Raw genomic sequence first — 19207 nt, forward strand, 5'->3', positions numbered from 1 at the left:
TAGATCATTAAGTAACTTTCTTTCCAAGGATGACAAACAAAATGGAATTTTCCTAATGCATGTGGACCTAACTGGGCAAAGATTAAATGGGTTAGAGGCAGGAAAAAAATAAAAAAAAAGCCTTTTCATACTGTGACCTTTTTCATACCCACTTGTCCCCTGGACTCTCTGAAGAGGGTTTCCATGGCATTTTTCAGCTGGAGAGATGATCAGTGTCATGTAAAATGGATGTTAAGTACAGAGTCTGTTGAAGCCTTTGTAGTGGTGCACACCTTTAACCCCAGCACTTGGTAGGTTGGTCTCTGTGAGCTGGAGGACACAGCCTGGTCTACATAGTGAGTTCTAGGTCAGCCAGAGCTACACAGAGAGATCCTGTCCCAAACACAACAAAACAAAAAGAAAAAAGAACCCTCAGAATATTAGCCTCATGTAGTGGAAACGAATCCAAATGCCAACAGATAAAATAAGAGTGAGAGAGAGGGGAGGAGAGAAGGAGAGAGACAGAGCAAACAGCCCCAAATGCTGCTGTGATGCTTTGCTGGGCCCAAGTCTCTCTTGTGCTACTCAGGGGCAGCTTTAGTGATGATAAAAATAACACGGATCGCTGGGTATGCTGGTGCTCACTTGTAACCCCAGTACTGTGCAGACTCAAGAGATCACTGCGAGGCTCAGGCCAGCTTGGTCTAGTGAGTTTCAGTGCAGCCAGACCTGCACAGGTAGTTAGATCCTACCTCAAAACACCAAACCAAATCAGACTAGGCCAAACCCAACCAACTCTAAAAATAGGAACTAAACAATTTATTGTAAACCAGCTAACAAATAAATACAGAACTAAGCACTTTAAACATGTCACTGAAGCCTCACAATCTTGTGGGTATAGTATTGTTTTATTATTATACAACTAGATGAGGATACCAAAAGTCAGCAAAATTAACTTTCCTTGCTTAGGAGCAGAGCTGGGATCAGAACAGTCCCTCTCCACAGCCCACGGCTCTATCTGTCACATTGCATACTACCTTGCACTAAGCCTGCCAGCCAGCCGTTTCTTCAGTGGTTGTGAGGGACTGAGAACTTTCCTGCTATTAGATGATTCTCTTCTGCGTTGGTTATAGGTACAATTCTGCAACCCAATGCCTTTGACACTCCGATGAGCAAGACCAGTGTCTATTATTATCTTCGTTTTATGGGTTAGAAAAAAAGGATGCTCGTTAAAGTCAAGAAATCTGCTCAAAGTCACACAGCCAGCAGTCAGCAGCAGAGCCAAAGCCAAATGTGGTTTTTAAAGCACTCTTTCTAGTACACTGTAAAGCAGCCGGTATTTCTAGCATCTTTCTTTTTTTCTTTCTTTTTTTTTTTTTTTTTTCCCTCTGGCGGGATTTCACTATATAGCTCTGGCTGGCCTGGCAATCACTACGTAAGACTAGGCTAGCCTTGAACTCACATTAACTAGTAAGCTTCTAGCCTTCAGAGTACTGGGATTAAAGGTGTGAGCCACTAGTCTACGCTCTACTTAGAATTTTAACCCAGACCAAGTCGCAGGTGATAGCACATGCGCACACGGAAGCCGAGCTCAGCCAGAGGGCAGTGCCAGCCACGTGTTCCCAGATGCCAATGTGCGGCAGAGTCAAGGCTAGGACTTGAAACCAGCGGATGCTCTCCAAGGAGGGAGCGCGGAAGGAATCACGAGACTTGAAAACTACATTTCCCAGAAGTCTCCTGTTCGGGCCGCTTGAGCGGGGATGTATTTCTGGTAAGGCAGGCTTCTGATAGGCTGCATAGCTTGCGGCTGGGCCTGTTTCCGGTAGGCAGAACCGGCGCCTCAGGTAGTGTTGCTTCGGCGGTGGAGTTTGCTGAGCGTTTTCTGGACTTCAGGAGGCATGTCGGCGGCTTTTCGCAAGGCAGCCAAGTCCCGGCAGCGGGAACACCGAGAACGAAGCCAGGTAGGTCCTCGCAGTCCCCACGGGCGCCGACCGGTGGCCTCCGCCCCCTCCCTTTCCCAGCGTCCGGATGCCGGCTAGCGCATCTGCCTTATGTAAATACCCGACACGTGGGGCCCGACCCGGCGTCCCTTGGTGGGGAGACCCGGGAGGGGACTGTCATTGGGTTAGGGAGATTGTCATTCTCTACGGTAAGAGGCTCAGTGGTTAACGGAGTGAGGCGAGGTGTGCCAGAGGCCATCTTCTGGAAAACTGAGGCCAAAAGTTAAAGGAATGTAACCGGGTGACCAGCGGTGGTAGGCGCCCCGCATCCGACTCGTGCAGGAGTCGTGACCGAAGATAGGTTCCTAAAGTGGGCCCGACTCCTGGCGTGAGATTTGTGGTTCGTGTAGATCCGTCCCATGCCTCACCCTGAAATCGTGGTGCTTTCTCTCTTCTGGAGAGTGACTTGACCGTTTACAAACCCGGTGGCACCTGAGAGCCCAGGTCTGTATTGACAGCTACTCAAGAGGCCAAGGCAGAAGGATCACAAATTCAAGGCCTCCCCGGGCAACTTAGACCTGTCTCAAAAATTCTAGACATACAGCTCAGTGGTGAACTTTTTGCTTAGCAAGTGCCAGGCAGTAGATTTAATCCCCGGTAGGAAGAGAGAAAGGAGGAAGGCCGTCTCCCATTGAATAGAGTTAGAATAAATAATTGTGGGATTTCTGAGGAGAATGTGTCAGTGTGGGGTATGTGAACGAAAGAAAGATGTGCAGAACCATTTTCCACTTTACTATTCTCAGAAACCACGAAACTGGTTCAAACAGGGCTTTAATGGCTGGAGGGATGGCTTAGCCATTGAGAGTACTTGGTTGCCCTATGAGAGTTCAAATTCCAGCACCCACATCGTGAGCTCACTAATATCTGTAACTCCAACTTTAGGAAGTCCATCCTTTCTGGCCTCATGGGCTCTGTACTCACACACACACGCGCGCGCACACACACACACACACACACACACACACACACACACTAAATCTTTTAATTAAAAAATTAGTGCATCCGAGTGCGTATGTCTGTGGGAGCTCATCCTGGAGCTAGGGTTTCAGGAACTTGTGCCTGGCCTGATATGTGATGTATCCTGAGTGGGTGCTGGGAAATGAACTTGGATTTTCTGGAAGAGAAGAATGCTTGTAACGAACAGTTAAGCCATTAAGCCATCTGTTTAACCCCTCAAGAGTTTAGGGTGATCCATCAGGTTTTTGGACGTTCTGGGCTACATGAGATACTATCTCAGCAAAACAAAATGGGTTGGTGAGATGGCTCAGCCAGCAAGTAAGTGTGCTTGCTGCCTCAGCCTGGCGACCTTAGTTAGATCCTCAGAACTCATAGAAAAGTGGAAGGAAAGAATGGACTCTTTTTTTTTTTTTTTTTTTTTTAATTTTTGAGGTTGTAACTTAATTACAACATTTCTCCCTTCCCTTCCTCACTTCCAAACAGTCCCATATCCCCTCTGCTTGGTCTTTCAATTTCATGGCTTCTTTCCTGAGAATGGACTCCTGAGAAATTGTCCTCTGTCCCCCATATATGCTGTGGCTTGTGTATCCACATATGTATATACACAAAATTAAACCACAGCACCAACAAACAGAACCCCCACATCAGCAACCAAAGAGGCCTTTAGAGATCCCTGCTTTACAGATGCTGAAGAAAAGGAAGGACATGGCCTCCGAAACCGTGCAATTGGCTGATGTTGTAGAATTGAGACATATATATAGATATATCTACATCTATCTATCTATCTATCTATCTATCTATCTATCTATCTGTCTGTCTCTTTTAAAAATCCTTTTTTAAGCACATGCCTTTAATCCCAGCACTCAGGGAGACAGAGGCAGACAGGTAGTTGTGAGTTCAAGGCCAGCCTGGTCTGCAGAAGGAATCCAGGACAGCCAAAGCTACACAGAGAAACCCTGTCTTGAAAAACCAAAAAAAAAAAAAAAAAAAAAAAAAGAAAGAAAGAAAGAAAAAAATTATTATTTTATCGTTGATCTTAGTCAGAAGGCTGATAAGTGATAGCACGGTCTTTATCACAGTTCACTCTTCCTGTTTAATAGCATTTATTAGAATGTATGCTTAGTGGAAGCAATATTATACATGCAGTAAGATTTTTTTATTTTACATGTATTTTACTTAATCATGTGTGTATTGGTGCCATAGCTTTGTGGAGGTCAGAGGACACCTTGCAGGAGTCATTCTCCAGGTTGACACTCAAGTCGTTAGCCTTGGTGGCAAGTGTCTTCACTCTGAGTCACCTCAGCAACCTCACAGCAGCATTTTTTAGCATCTTGTTTGTGAGACTGTATGTGGACCTATCTAAAACCAGTAGTAACCAGACCTTGAAGTGTAAATGCCTGACTCTCACTGCTATTTAACTCAGAGCAGCTGTATAGAAGCCGGTTATTATTTCCTTGAGGAAATGAAAGATGGGTCGAGTACTTTGCCCAAAGGGGTCCAGCTAGAGCTGACATACTGCAAAACTGGAAATCACATCAGGTGTTTCAAGAATATAGAGGCAATTTTATAAGAGGTGACGCATTGAAAATGCCAGACGTGAGGGCTGGAGCGATGGCTCAGTGGCTAAGAGCACTTTCCCTTCCAGAGCACCCAGATTTAGTTCCTCGCACCCATATGGCAGCTCACAACTGTCTGTAACTCCAGGTCTAGGGTGTCTGAGGTTCTCTTCCGGCCTCCTTGGGCACCAGACACATTTTATATACACAGGCATAAAAGCAAAACAGTCATACACATAAAAAAAATAAAATAAAATAAAAAAAATTAAGGTACTAGATGTGGAACATGTGGAAAGGGTAGAATAATGATCTTTGTGGTGAAACAGTTGGACTGGTGAATCAGTTTCCTCTTGAAGACAAAGGTGTTTTTTTTTTTTTTTTTTCCTGAGACAAGATCTCCCTATTTGCCTAGACTTACCTCAGATTCCATTTGTGATCCTTCTGCCTCAGCCTTGTGGATGCTGGTATTACAGTACATTCTGCTTGAAATGGTCACCTTTTGAGCATCCTAGGAATAGCCTTGCATGCTGAACAAAGATTGTCTACTAATTCCACAGTGTCCTTAGGAGGTAGAATTATTACATTTTACAAATTAAAAAATTAAAAACCTGGTGCTTGAAGAGTTTGTTGTTGTTGTTATGTTGTGTTTTGTTTTTCTTTTTTAATTTATTTTGTGTGCATTAGTGTAAAGGTGTCAGAGCCCTTGGAATTGGTGGTATAGACAGTTTTGAGCTGCCATATGGGTGCTGAGAATTGAACCCGGGTCCTTTGGAAGAGTAGACAGTGCTCTTAACCACTGAGCCATCTCTCCAGCCCCCTTGTTTTTTTTCTTGAGACAGGGTTTTTCCGGTGTAGCCTTGGCTGTCCTGGACTCACTTTGTAGACTAGGCTGGGCTTGAACTCACATTGATCTGCCTGCCTCTGCCTCCGCAAGTACTGGGATTACAGGCATGTACCACCACACCTGGCTAAAGAGATTAAATTTCACATCTAAAGTCACTGTTAGAGATAGTTGACTTAGGTTAATATAGAAGAAAGGGATTTTAAGACAATGCCTGAGTTGCTTCTGAATTTGAGTTCCCAGTGTTTTTCTGTGTCCTTGTGAGGCAGTGGCCACACTTGATGCTTTGTGTAGAGGAGGGTGAATGTGTAAACCGATTCACATGTAGTGTCTGGTTCTCTGTAATGCACATGGACATTCATTCACACATAAATGATTTTAGGACTTCTACCTCAGTGTTGTTCCCTGACCTTTGAAATTTTTTTCTCTGTTGGTCTCCCTTTGCTGTATTAAAAACAGAAGCTAGTGGTCTGGAGAGATAGCTTAACAGTTGGGAGCACTAGCTGCTCTTCCAGAAGACCCAGGTTCAGTTCCTGGCACCACATGGTAGCTCACACCTGCCTGTAGCTCCAGTACCAGAAGATCCGACACCCTTACTCAGACACATGCAGGTAGAACACCAAGGCACATAAAATAAAAATAAATCATTAAAAAAGTTTTGGGAATAAAAAAGCTATCATGGGCGCTAGAGAGATGGCTGAGCACTTACTGCTCTTGCAGAGGACCCAGGTTTGGTTCCCAGCACCCACATGGTAGCTCACCACCACCCACAACTTTAGTTTCAGGGGATTTGATACTTTTGTCTATTGAGGGCTCCAGGCACGCATGAGTTAGATACATGTATGTGCAGGCAAAATGTTCATCCTCTCTGTCCCCCTCCCTTTTTCCTGTAGCCCTGGCTATTCTAGAACTTGCTATGTAGACAAGGATGGCCTGGAACTCAGAGATCCACCTGCCTTTGCCTCCTGAGTGCTAGAATTAAGGGCATGTGCCACCACTGCCCATACAAATAATTTTGAAAAAAATCAGAGAAGTCTTTTTTGAGACAGTATTTCACTAGGTAACCCTGGTTGGCCTAGCACTCTGTGTAGACCAGACTGGCCTCGAACTCAGAGAAATCCCCCGGCCTCTTATCTCCGGAGTACTCTGAGTTCTTGGGCCACCACACAGTTGAAAAAAAAATTTTTTTTAATTACATTTACTTATTGGCGTGTTGTGCCTTTGTGTGTGTGTATGTGTGTGTATGTGTGTGTTGGGCAACCATGCCAGGGAGTGGTTATAGAGGTCAGGGGACAACTTGTGGGGGGTCAGTTCTTCCATCATGTAGGTTCCAGGGGATCAGACTTAGGCATGATGGCAGGCATTTCCTTTCTGAAGCATCTTGCCATCCCTAAGTTGTCATTTTACACCTTGGTTATGTTATCCCTTGAAAGATGAAGAGATGACGAAGGTGACTGTAAGAATCCCATTCAAGTTATTATCCCAAGCTCAGTAGAGAATAAATGTGCAGCCTCAGGAATCAAGGTTGTTCAGAGGAGTGGGTGCAGTCATACAAATCTATTATCCTGGCACTTGGCAGGAGGAGGATTACAAGCCCTACCTTGAGTAACGGTGAGTTCCAGGCCAGCCTGGGCTCTAGAATGAGACCCTGTCTCCAAAGAAAAAGAAAAAAGGCCATCCATCATCATAGCTTGTGGGAGGCTGAGACAGGAGGTCCTGAGTTTGAAGGAGGGCTGTATGAAAACTTGTTTCCAAAACCAAAGCCAAAGAAACATTGCACAGAGCAGAAAGATAAAGTATGGTGGGCTTTGAAATAGCCTAGCTGCAGACAGAAGGGCTCTAGTTTTAGCTTTGGGGCTTACTGGTACATGCAGCTAAGGAAGACCTTGAACCTTTTGTTTTGTTTGAGGCAGGGATTCTCTGTGTAGCCCTGGCTGTCCTGGAATTCACTATATAGACCAGAGTGGCCTCCAACTCACAGAGATCTGCTTGCCTCTGCCTCCAGAGTGCTGGGATCAAAGGGTCTATGACCACCGCCAGGCATCCTTGAACTTCTGATCAGCCTGCTTCCTTTCTTCCTGTAAGGATTACAGGTATATGCCACCATGCCTGTTTTTTTTTTTTTTTTTTATCTTTTTATTATTTTTATTTTTATTTTTACCATGCCTGGTTTATGTGGTGCTGTGGATTGAACCTGGGGACTTTTGCATGCTAGGCAAGTGCCCTAGCAGCTGAGATACATCCCCAGCCTTGGTTCTGCATTCTTGAATATATTCTCTAAATGTCACCCCCCTTCGGGAGAATATGTTTTACTTTTTCGTAATGTCATAAAGATGAAATAGGAATATGCAACAAGCATAGCACATTGCTTTGGAACTGAGTAGGTATGTAATCGTGAGCTGTTATGATACAGGTAGAGCTGGCATGTAGCTCAGTTGGTAGAGTACTTGCCTAGCATGCTAGAGGTTCCACGTTGATCTTCAGCATCGAGTAAAAGCCAGGTATGGTGGCATACACTCTGCAGGTGGAGGCAGGAGGATCAGGAATTCAGGAAGGCAGAAGGATTATGAATTGACTCTGTCTCAAAAGCCTCTGCCATAGCAAAAAGTTGGAAAAGCGTTTTATATAGACACACATATTTTACACTTAAGTCTCATTTGGCTTAGGCTGGCCTTGGACTCCTGACCTTCCTCTTCCATTTCTCAAATTCTGGGATTATAGGCATGTACCAATTTAACCTGATTATGAAGCACTCAAAGTAATGGTAGCTTATACAAGGATATATCAGGATATAGTCATTGAACCCTGCATGCTATAGAGGACTAGGTCAGAAATAATACTTTTCCGCGGTACTTGGTTTTGTCTGTATTTCTTTAAAATTGTTTCTGGTCTTAGTATATAGCCTTGAGCTTGCAATCCTCCTGCCTTAGCTCCCAAGTGTCAGGATTGTAGGCAAGCCCAATTTACTCAGCTGCACTGTCCTTATTTTATAGTTAGGAAATGACAGCCCAGAGGCATTAAATGATTTATTTGCCCAAGGTCATAGGTTGTTACGAGGTGAAACATGGATTGAACCCAGGTCTGGAAACTAAATTTAGCTCCCTTACCACAGTTGCCTCCTGTTATTATGTTTTCCCATCGTAGTATTTTGTAAGCCCTTGGATTAAGTTGGTAGTAATTTTAGTACAGCTGGCAACTGCTTGCTTAGTGCCGAGTCATTGTTGCCTCTCTCTGTCCTTAATAGGCCAAGAAACCTACTAAGGTGGTGCTTGTTTGTGACCTGTCTGGCTCTAGGATGTGCCCTCTCATCCTTGGGCAGGGCCCATAAATAGGAGGAGGGAGGAACAGGGTAGTGGGTTGGCTCCAAGGACACAGATTTACTGAACACTACAGTCTGGTTCCTGTCAGGTGTCATGTTGCTTTGAGCATGTGTTTGCTAAGAGAACTAAGTGCTTCTTTTTCCTTTTGTCTTCCAGCCTGGCTTTCGAAAACGTCTGGGTTTGCTGGAGAAAAAGAAAGATTACAAACTTCGTGCGAAGTGAGTCTGGTATTTCTCGTATAGGTTCTGCCAAGAAAGCTTACAACGTCCTCGTACTACAGCTAAAGTGCCCAAGTGTCTAACCGGGGAATGATTTCCTGCCATTGATAAAATGCCCAAAGCTCTGGCAGCCTGTTAGGTATTTTCCTGTGACCCCAAGCTTCCCTTTGTTTGGACAGAACATTACTTATTTAGGTACTTGCACTGTAATTGTTTTTATTATGCCCTTCCAGATGGTTTTCTCAGTGGCATTGATTTGCTTCCACTTTGGTGTTTGAACCAAATGCTGAATCTTTTTGCTCCCTTTTCTGGAAGTGAAATATATAATCTAAAATTCTGATTGTTGAGTCTCTTACATCATTATATGTGGTGTGGAATGAAGAGATATGAAAGATGGATTCATGAGTCTGAGAGTGGGTGATGATGAACTCTGAAAACATTTCATAAAACAATCATGTCCATTCTTTTCTTTAGCACTTCATTTGCAAAGTGCTTGTAATTGCTTATTAGTGTACAAGTCAGCTGACGTTCTTTTGCTCCTGATGTGGTGGGTGGCAATGATTAAATGGATTTCTCTAGGTTCCAGATTTTCATTTTTTAAAAATTTATATAGCCCCAGCTGGCCTGACACTCACCGTGTGGATCAGTGTGACCTCAAATTTACAGTGATTCAACTCTCTCTGCCTCCCCTGGTGTATACCTGTGGAGGCCGGAAGAGTTAGTTCTTAGTTGCCATGTCTGTTCTGGGAATTGAACCTGGGACCTCTGAAAGGACAGTCAGTGTTCATAACCACTGACCTATCTCTCCAGCCCCACAGCATTTTTCTTTTAATGTAATTTGATTTTTTTTTTTTTTTTTAAGACAGTCTTTTTGTGTAGTCTAGTCAAGATCTCCTATCTCGGCCTCGCTAGTCCTGGGATTACAGTTTTACATGTCATGCCTGGCTGGTAGCAGAGCTTTTTGTTGTTGTTGTTTTGAGTCAGGTCTTTCTATGTAGCTTTGACTACCCTGGAACTCACTCTGTAGATCAGACAGGGCTCGAATTCAGAAATCCGTGTGCCTCTGTCCCCCGAGTGCTGGGATTAAAGGGATGTACATCCTGGCTGTCATACCAGAGCTTTTGAAGCAAATTGTAAGACCTGAGTACTGTGATTGTTGTCCTTTTTGTGGTGGGTGGGAAATGAGACTTGATTGTAGGGCCTTAGCATTCGAGAGACGCTCTCCACCAGTGAGCTATAGCCCAGACCCAAGGGCTATGGTTGGGTCCTCGGAGGTACAGTTCTTATGTTTGTTTATTCTTTCCAACAACCTTCTGGGGTAGGGTACTATTATACTCATTTCATGTATGAAATTAGGATTAGAATGGTTATTCAGCTTATCCAGGCTTACTTAGCCAGAAGTAGTAGAGCCTGGCTATGGAGGTCACCACTCTGCTTGTTCTGCTGCACTGAATGGTATCTGAATCATGGCAGTAGCTGAGTGCTGCAGCTTGTACTACAGCCCTTTATAAGGAGTTTATTTATTTTTTTATTATTTTTTAAATGTTTTTTAAAAGATTTATTTGTTATGTATACAGTGTTCTGCCTACATGTATACCTTCATGCCAGAAGAAGGCACCAGATCTCATTATAGATGGTTGTGAGCCACCATATGGTTGCTGGCAATTGAACTCAGGACCTCTGGAAGAGTAGCCAGTGCTCTTAACCTCTAAGCTATCTCTCCCAGCCCCATAAGAAGTTTTAAAGTTGTGCTTTACTTGGTGTCCTTTTGTAATGGTTTAAGTGACACTAACATGGAATGAAGATAGTTAATTTTAGGTCCAATTGGGACAGAGGGCTCCTAAGATTGTGGGTCTCATGGAGAGCCTGACTCAGTCACAGTGGATCATGGAGCAGATCTGGTCACTGCTTTGGTTGTTCAAAATATTTTGTTTTGGGCCTGGAGAGATGGCTCAGGGGTTAAGAGCACTGGCTACCCTCCCAAAGGTTCTGAGTTCAATTCCTGCCAACCACATGGTGGGTCACAACCGTCTATAACTTGAGAACATAAAACAAAATTTATTGACTGATTAGTTTTTTTTTTTTAAGACACAGCCCAGCCCTGGCTGTCTTGGAACTTACGCTGTAGACCAAATTGGCCTTGAACTCACAGAAATCTGCTTCTCTACCTCCTGAGCACCAGGATTAAAGGCATGTGCAAAACAAAACAAAACAAATTTATGTATTTATTAGGTATACAGTGTTCTGCCTGCATGTACACCTGCAGGCCAGAAGAGGGCACCAGATCCCATTATAAATGGTTGTGAGCCACCATGTGGTTGCTGGGAATTAACTCAGGACCTCTAGAAGAACAGCCAATGCTCTTAACCTCTGAGCCATCTCTCCAACCCCCTATTATGAGCTTCTAAATGCATGTAATTAGTTCATTTGTATGGGTAGTTTTTCTCTTTTTCTTCTTTTGCAACACATTTCTTCTGACTTGCTTTTTTAGTGACTATCATAAAAAGCAAGATTTCCTCAGAGCTCTCCGGAAGAAGGCTCTTGAAAAAAATCCAGATGAATTCTACTATAAAATGACTCGTGTTAAGCTTCAGGTATGTGTGAAACAGATAATAGTTTTTGGAGTTCTAAGTGTTGGGAAACAAGGATGGGGAATGAGTCAGAGTGAGGAAGCATCCTTGGTTTAACTTGACCCTTCTCCAGTTGGACCAGGTGCTCCTAGTGAGAGGTCCAAGGCAGACTGTCCTTTTCCTGGTCAGCATGCTCCCACCTTTGCACCATCTTCTGTTTGTTTTTGTTTTTCCATTTGTCTTTGTTGTGATATTGCAAATGGAGCCCCGTACCTCTGCATGCCAGACAAAGTGCTGGACCCCTTAGGTCCACCCTAGCCTGCTCACATTCCAGCCTCTAGTTCAAAGAGTGACTGGAAGTGTGCTCTGTTCAAGGTGGAAGCCAGTGGCCTGAGGCCTTGGGTTCCTCTCAGTGTGCACGTAGCACTTGTTTGTCTTTGTTTTAAGTATGGATTGTGTTAACAGTTAGTTACTGATGGTAGTATTCCACTAAGGGCTGTATCTGTTAAACCTTGACTTTAGGATGGAGTTCATATTATCAAAGAGACCAAGGAAGAAGTAACACCAGAGCAGCTAAAGCTGATGAGAACTCAGGATATCAAATACATAGAGATGAAAAGGGTTGCGGAAGCAAAGGTAACAGTTAACTCTATGTTCTGATGTCTTTGTTGGTTAAAGAAGGATATAGCAGATTGTGGTTGTATATAACTCTAATCACAGGAGGTGGAGGCAATAAGTATCAAGGCCCTGGTTTAAACAACAACAGTAAAGGAACCAATGCTGTAATTGCAAGTTATTAGCATATTCCACAGTCTACATTATCTCTGGGTATGATGATGTCTTAGAAGTATTATCAGCAAGGAGTTCAGGTTTGAGAATGAGACTACTCTGGGAGGCAGAGTCAAGCGGATCTCTGTGAGTTCAAGGCCACGCTGGACTACAAAGCAAGTCCAGGGAAGCCAAGGTTGCTCAGAGAAGGCCTGTCTTGAAAACAAAACAAAACAAAACAAAAAAAAAAAAAAGAGAGAGAGTGAGAATGAGACAAAGTAGGTTAAATTTTGCTTCTGTCAGTTTCTAGCCCCATGGTTCTGGACCAGTTAACTTCTTTGAGAATGCTTATTTCTGTCATCTATTTTAAATATTGAGTCTTGTAGAATGCCTAGTCTAGTTCTTGATAAATGGTTGGTGCTTAGTAAGTTTAAGGGCTTTCATTTAAAAGAATCTAAACTATTGAGAACAAAGTATTATGACAGACATATATGATGATGCCACAATGAGAATCAGTACCTAAAAATACCAAAAAGGAAAAAAGAATGAAATGATTTCTTTGTTGGCTGACAGTGAAGCTGTGAAGTGTCTTAAGTCCTAGCAAGTTTATTTCTGAGACTCTGGAAGAACCCACTGTAAAGAGACCATATTCTTGTTGTAGAAAATTGAAAGACTGAAATCAGAGCTCCATCTGCTGGATTTCCAGGGGAAGCAACAGAATAAGCATGTGTTCTTTTTTGACACCAAAAAGGAAGGTATGAAATGGTGACGGTGTCTGGGATGGTCTGCCATGTCACTGTGTGTTGTGTGGTGTTAGGGACAACCTGTGCCTTAAAGATTGTCTTGATTTCAGTTGAACGGTTTGATATTGCGACCCACTTGCAAACGGCCCCAGAGCTAGTTGACAGGGTCTTTAATAGACCCAGGATCGAGACCTTGCAGAAGGAGAAGGTGAAAGGAATTACACCCGAGACTCGACTCAAGGTATGCACCCTGTTTGCACTCAGAAGGGTACTTGGGGGAGTCTCAGTTTTTCTTTGTCTGTGGTTCTCTTTGGCCACTACATTTCATATATTATTTGTAGAAAACTTTTACAATTCCCCTGACGAAGTGAAAAAGAGGATTTGATGATGGAGATGGAAGTAGAGTCTGTTTGTTTGTTTTGGAGGACATGTGCCATAGTGGTGAGGAGCTTAGGTTTTAGGTTTGAATCCCAGCTCTGATCTGGTCCTTTGTACTTTTAATGGGTGTATCCTTTGCCAACATTTAGAAAATGTAGAGCAGGGAAGGGACATTAAAGTTTAGGGATATGTGTGTAGTACTTTGATCTAGAACCTTTAGCAGTGAATACACGTATTAAAATGTTTTCGTATTACTAGGTTATACCCAATATTTTGTATTGACTTTTCCTTATGGTGCTTTCTATCACTGGATTGAGATGACAGGCTTTTTCTCAAAACCTTCTGGAGTTGAACTCTCACTTCTGACTGATTCATTTAAAAAAAATGCTGTCAATGTGTTTCAAGCAGACAGCTGTTCTGTTTTGATTTGAATCATTTACACCGCATCAGTTTTGCTTCCAATGTTTAATTTCACAGCAGTTTCCTCTAGCTCAGAGGCAGCTAAACTTGCTTTAGTAATATAAATACCCCTAATTAGTTTGACTATATTGGGTAATCCCATAAATTTGACAGTCTGTGCAATAAAGTGAAAACAAAAGCTGTCTGCAACCACTGCTGTGAGACTGTAGTAGAGCTGGTGAGTTGTCGAAGTCTGAGGCCCAGTGCTAGTGCCCTCTCCGTTCGTAGCACTTCAGCTGAGGAGCTGCCCGGGGGGTCTAGTTATAACCGTGTTTGTCAGTTAGTTGTATTTTCAGTTAGCGGAGTCACTGATGCTCGTCAGGTTGTATAGTGGTCCTCACAGACAATACAGGGTGGTCTGCCATCAGAGTGGTCACAAAGGAAAGAGGATTTGGACCTGCTATGCTTACCCAGTGCCATTTTATGCCATCGCTTTGTTTAAAGCATAATTAATTTTATCAAGGGACTGTGTGGCTGGTGAGTAGATTGTCAGTCTGCAACATGGAAGTGATAAAAAAAAATAAGTAAGCAAGTAAATAAATCTGTCTCTGGCTTGAGAAGGTCTGTGAATATCCACCCCCAACACTGAAATATTGTGCATGTATGTATGTGCAGGTTTCTGCATGTGTGTACATAGAGGTTGAACATTCTTAGTCCAAAACAGCAAAATCTGAAATCCTTCAAAATGTGTAATGTTTTAAGTGCTGATAGGATATTACAAATGGGAAATTGCATACCTGATTTCATGTGATGGGCCACAGTTAAAATGCGGGCATGCTAAAAATACAGTGTAAAATTATCTTCAGGCTGTATATATAAGGAATACATGAAAAATAATGAATCTCTTATTTAGACTTGGGTTTTATCCCTAAATTATTTCATGTACATGCAGATATTCCGAGCACCCCCAAACTGAAAATCCAAACACTGGTTCCAAGTAGTACGGATGAGTGATAATCTGTATGCTGTCTCAAAGAAGAAGCCAAGGTTTCTATTAGTTTCTCAGATACTTACAAGTCTCCAAAATGTAAGGGCTCCCATAGTTTCTGAGGGGTCCTTAGTAGTTGAGTCTTCTCAGGTCACCCGTGCTGAAAATCCTCCTGTGCTCTGTGAGATTTAGATTTAGACTCTGAGGCCCAGCACACTGCTCATCAGTGGTCCTTTGGGCGGGTGCTGCCCTCAGCCCCAATAACTAAGGCACTCAGAGGTTGAGTCCACTTGGTGTACCTCCGGGAACACTCTTGGAAATCAGGGCTCAGGGCAGTCCTGACTATGATTTAGCCAAACCGTCTACCCTTGGGCCAGTTGGTTTTCTCTCTGGATTTCTGCATTTGTAAAACGATACTGATAGGGTACTTGGTTGCTTCACTTATAAGATGCGCTATTTTTAAAGTGGGTATCTTTATTGTCATCATGTTGACTTGATTCTGGAATAAGGAGGGACTGATGACACCATGATGTAGTTGGACTAAAGAACCAGGTTCTTATTCATTTTTGCCTTGGTAATTGCTTTATTGAAAATGAATGTTTCTTCTGTAGGGGATAGCTAAAGAAAGACAAAAGCAGTATGATTGCTTGACACAGCGGATTGAACGGGAGAAGAAGCTGTTCGTTGTTGCACAGAAAATTCAAACACGCAAAGATCTTATGGTAAGGAGAGGGGGCCTTGAGCCTTCTCTTTTTCTTTCTTTCTTTTTTTTTCCCCCTTATAAAGGTCTTAACTGAGACTGGCTCTTGGCTGTGTGTAAATCAACACCAGTGAAAATGTCTGTTCCTTGGGGGCAGTGGTTTGAGCCGGTGTCTACTGCTCTGCCACTGTTGAAATGTTCCTTGATTAAGAAGGTAATAAGGGGTTATTAGTCAGTACCTTGGAGCAGCAAAGGGTAGGATCAGGTAGCATATGGACTTTATAGCTTATGAGCAGCTCCCGTAACATTTAAACAGGTTAACAAAACAGTGCATGCCACTCACTGGTGTTTAAAAATAGACAACATTGTGCAGTTAAATAGCAGAGCTAAGGAATTTAAGAAGCTCTTTCGCATTATCATTCCTCTAAATGTCAAATTCTTCAGCCTTGCAGATCATTTAGGTTGCCCTTTCTCAACTTGGGTTCCGCAAGAGAATTAAATTTATAATTTAAACAAAATAATTACTTGAGCTGGCCTCTCCTCAGTTTTCCCAAAGACTGCCCACAGCTGGTAGCATTCTGTGTGCTCCTGGGGAGATTAGGTGGCTTCGTGCAGTGGGCTCCCAAGGCTCCTTTGAACTTGGAGAAGAACTGTATTGGGGCTTCCCTTAGCTGGCTCACTGACTTTGTGTCATGAACGCTGTGTGTGTTTACTGGACTTGTTCACTCTTACAGGATAAAACTAAGAAGGTGAAGGTGAAGAAAGAAACAGTGAACTCCCCAGCTATTTACAGATTCCAGACTCGCCGAAAACGTTGACATGTTAAAAATAAGCCTCATCATTCTGCATTGAAAAGAACTTTTTTTTTTTTTTGTAATGACCTTAGACTTTATTAGTTCAAATGGTTTGGTTTTTAATCATGACTTCTTGTCAACCTGATACTTGATATCTTTCTATGAGAATAGTAAAGCACCTTTCCCAGTATCATTGTTTCTGTATTATGAATTCAGTCTCTTACATATAGTACTTATTTTTTCCTATAAAAGTTATATAATCTTACAGAGCAAAGGAGAAAGTAGATGAATCCATTTCCATTCTCAGTATTTAAAAACAAGATATTTTTCTATATAGTAGGAGCTTGGGCTACAGAGCAGTTACTGTGGGCATTCTGGTTTTTGCCCCCATATGGGAGAGCTATATATCAGCTTTTGTTTATAGTCTTGTTTTCTCATTCTCCTTATAGTAAAAATTTATGTTCCAATTTTTAAATAAACCATTAGCTATATGCCATTTTTGTTACATTACTGAATTTTTTAAAAGTAATATAAAACTATAGTAAATAGTAAAATCTTTTTTTTGTGTGTGTTTGTGTTTGTATGGGTACACACACATGGTGGTGCATGTGGAGGTCCTTGTCCAAAGACTGCGGGTCATCCCTTAGCATCAGTCCTTGTTTTGAGACACTGTCTCATTGGCCTGGAGCTCACTGATTCGACTAGGCTAACTGGCCAGTGAGCCCTAGGCATCCACCTCTCCTTGCCTCCCCTTTGTTGGGATTGCAAGTGTGGAATGCCACACCTGTTGGGGATGGTAAGTCAGGTGACAACTTGCTGGATTTGGTGCTCTCCTTCCACTACGTGGTTCTAGAAATCAAACTCTGGTTATCAGGCTTGGTGGCCAGTCGTCTTTACCTGATGAGCCATCTTTTTTTTTTTTTTTTTAAATATTCTTTAAATTTATTTATTAATTATTTATACTGAGTTCTGCTTACATGTATACCTGCATGACACAAGAGGACACCAGATCTCATTGCAGGTGGTTGTGAGCCACCATGTGGTTGTTGGGAGTTGAACTCAGGACCTTTGGAAGAGCAGTCAGTCCTCTTAACCTCTGAGCCATCTCTCCAGCCCCGTGATGAGCCATCTTATCAGCTCTCACACTTGGCTTTTAAAATGTGGGTTCTGGAGTTAGGTGGAGGTGGTGTACACCTTTAATCTGAGCACTTGGGAGGCAAAGGCAAGCAGATCTCTGAGTTCAAGGCCAGCCTGATCTATATAGCTATAGACAGCCAGGGTTATACAGAGAAAGGCTGTCTCCAAAAGCAGCAGAACTGGCTTCTGGGAATCCAACTTAAATTCTCTTGTTTACATAGCAACTGAACTGGAGTTTTTTGTTTGTTTTGTTTTTTGAGATGGGATCTCATGGAGCCCAGGCTGATCTAAAATTAGCTGTAGCCAAGGGTGACCTTGAACTGGACCTTCCTGTCTCTTTATCCCAAGGGCTGGGATTACAGACATACCAAAACACCTGGCTAAAGAATCTGTTTTAAGGATTAGATGTTTTGTACAGTGGGGAGAGGGATCTTCATCATCTTCATTATTTATTTGGGTTGCTTTAAAAGTTGTCTGAGAGTCCATTTCTTTCTCCTTACATGTGAAGATAGACACCCTTGGAAGGGTTCCTATTTGTTGAGGAAGCTCACATCAGAACACTAGGCCTGGCTCTGTTCCTGCCCTCTGCTCCTGGCCAATTGCTGACTCCAAGGCTGTAAATGACTTCACCGAGAATACAGACCCCAGGCTATATGGAGCTGTTTTCTTCTCTTCCCTAGGTCCTACCCTTCCCTTCCCTGCCCATATATAGGGATGGTAGGCCGTGGCCAGTCAGAACAGGACTGAGCACGCTTACAGAAAATGTGGGAGAACTGAGAACAGGGTTCTGGGAGTCTTGTTCACACCCTACTTTCTGGAGGGGAATAGCCACCTTGGTCTGATAGATTTTCTTTTTGCATTGTGTGTATGAGTGCTTTGCCTTAATGTTTACGCTGCACACATGCCTGGTGCCCTCAGAGGCCAGAAGAAGGTATAGGATCCCCTGAAACATAGCTGATTGTGAACACCGTGTGGGTTCTGGGAATTGAATCTAGGTCCTCTGGAAGAGTAGATAGAGCTGTTAACCTCTGAGCCTCTCTCCAGACCCTGATTATTATTGTTGTTGTTATTATTATTTTAAGTATTAAGTGACATGGCTCCTTGGTTCTTGCATAAAGCCTACACTGAAAGCCTGTTTTCTCAGAATGCATACTGTGGGAATCAGATCTGGGGACCCTGAAAACAAGGGTCCAGAAGCTAACTTCTGCCTTTAAGAAGGAAGCCTTCCCAGGTAGAACTCAATTTGTGAAGAGGTGCTAGGCTCAGTTAATGTCAGTGGTCTGAGTCTCAGACCATGAGTTCCATCAACAGAGATGTAGGTAACACTGTTGGGAAACACTGACTGGAGCAAGGTGAGGCAGGGTTTTCAGATGGTACCTGAAAAGAATCTGGCATGCTAAGGAGTTAACAGGCTGAGCAGGGGTCAGCAGCCACTGCTGCTCTGATTCTTAGCATTCCTGGATAGGAATGTAGGGGGGAATTGGGATTATACCCGGCCACCCATCTCTTGTATTTACAATTGTGAGCATAGCCTTTAACGGCTGAGCCGTCTCTCTAGTCCCCCAGCCACCATCTCATAAAGTGTACACCCACACAAAAGTATACAACGCAGCATGGGCTCTCAGGTTAACAAATGCATGAGGTAGGAAGAACTCAGGCCTCATAAACAGGTATGGACATATCCGTGCACCCACCCTCTGGGCACAGACATACGGATGGAAATGCTTGAAGGGGCTTGGGCTCAGTCCAAAGGGGCCACAAAGTCCACTGTGTTTGGGGTACCCTCGCTTCCAGGCTGGAGGTAATCAGATGAGGTATCCTTGTTGCTGAGCCATTGTTGCCTGTCTCTAGGACCCAAA

The 19207-nt window shown here is 43.2% G+C and overlaps 1 protein-coding gene across 1 annotated transcript; it reads left to right on the top strand.

Annotated features, from left to right (window-relative positions):
* The first annotated feature begins 1776 nt into the window (after nt 1-1776).
* Nucleotides 1777-16401, top strand: Utp11 (UTP11 small subunit processome component). Its single transcript, XM_021626779.2, has 8 exons — nt 1777-1940; nt 8810-8871; nt 11363-11465; nt 11964-12077; nt 12871-12964; nt 13063-13193; nt 15329-15439; nt 16152-16401. Exons 1-8 carry the CDS (start codon nt 1878-1880, stop codon nt 16233-16235), a joined length of 762 nt encoding a protein of 253 aa, XP_021482454.1. The 5' UTR covers nt 1777-1877; the 3' UTR covers nt 16236-16401.
* Nucleotides 16402-19207: the final 2806 nt, after the last annotated feature.

Source organism: Meriones unguiculatus, chromosome 3, assembly GCF_030254825.1.
Source record: "Meriones unguiculatus strain TT.TT164.6M chromosome 3, Bangor_MerUng_6.1, whole genome shotgun sequence".
NCBI classification, from domain to species: domain Eukaryota; kingdom Metazoa; phylum Chordata; class Mammalia; order Rodentia; family Muridae; genus Meriones; species Meriones unguiculatus.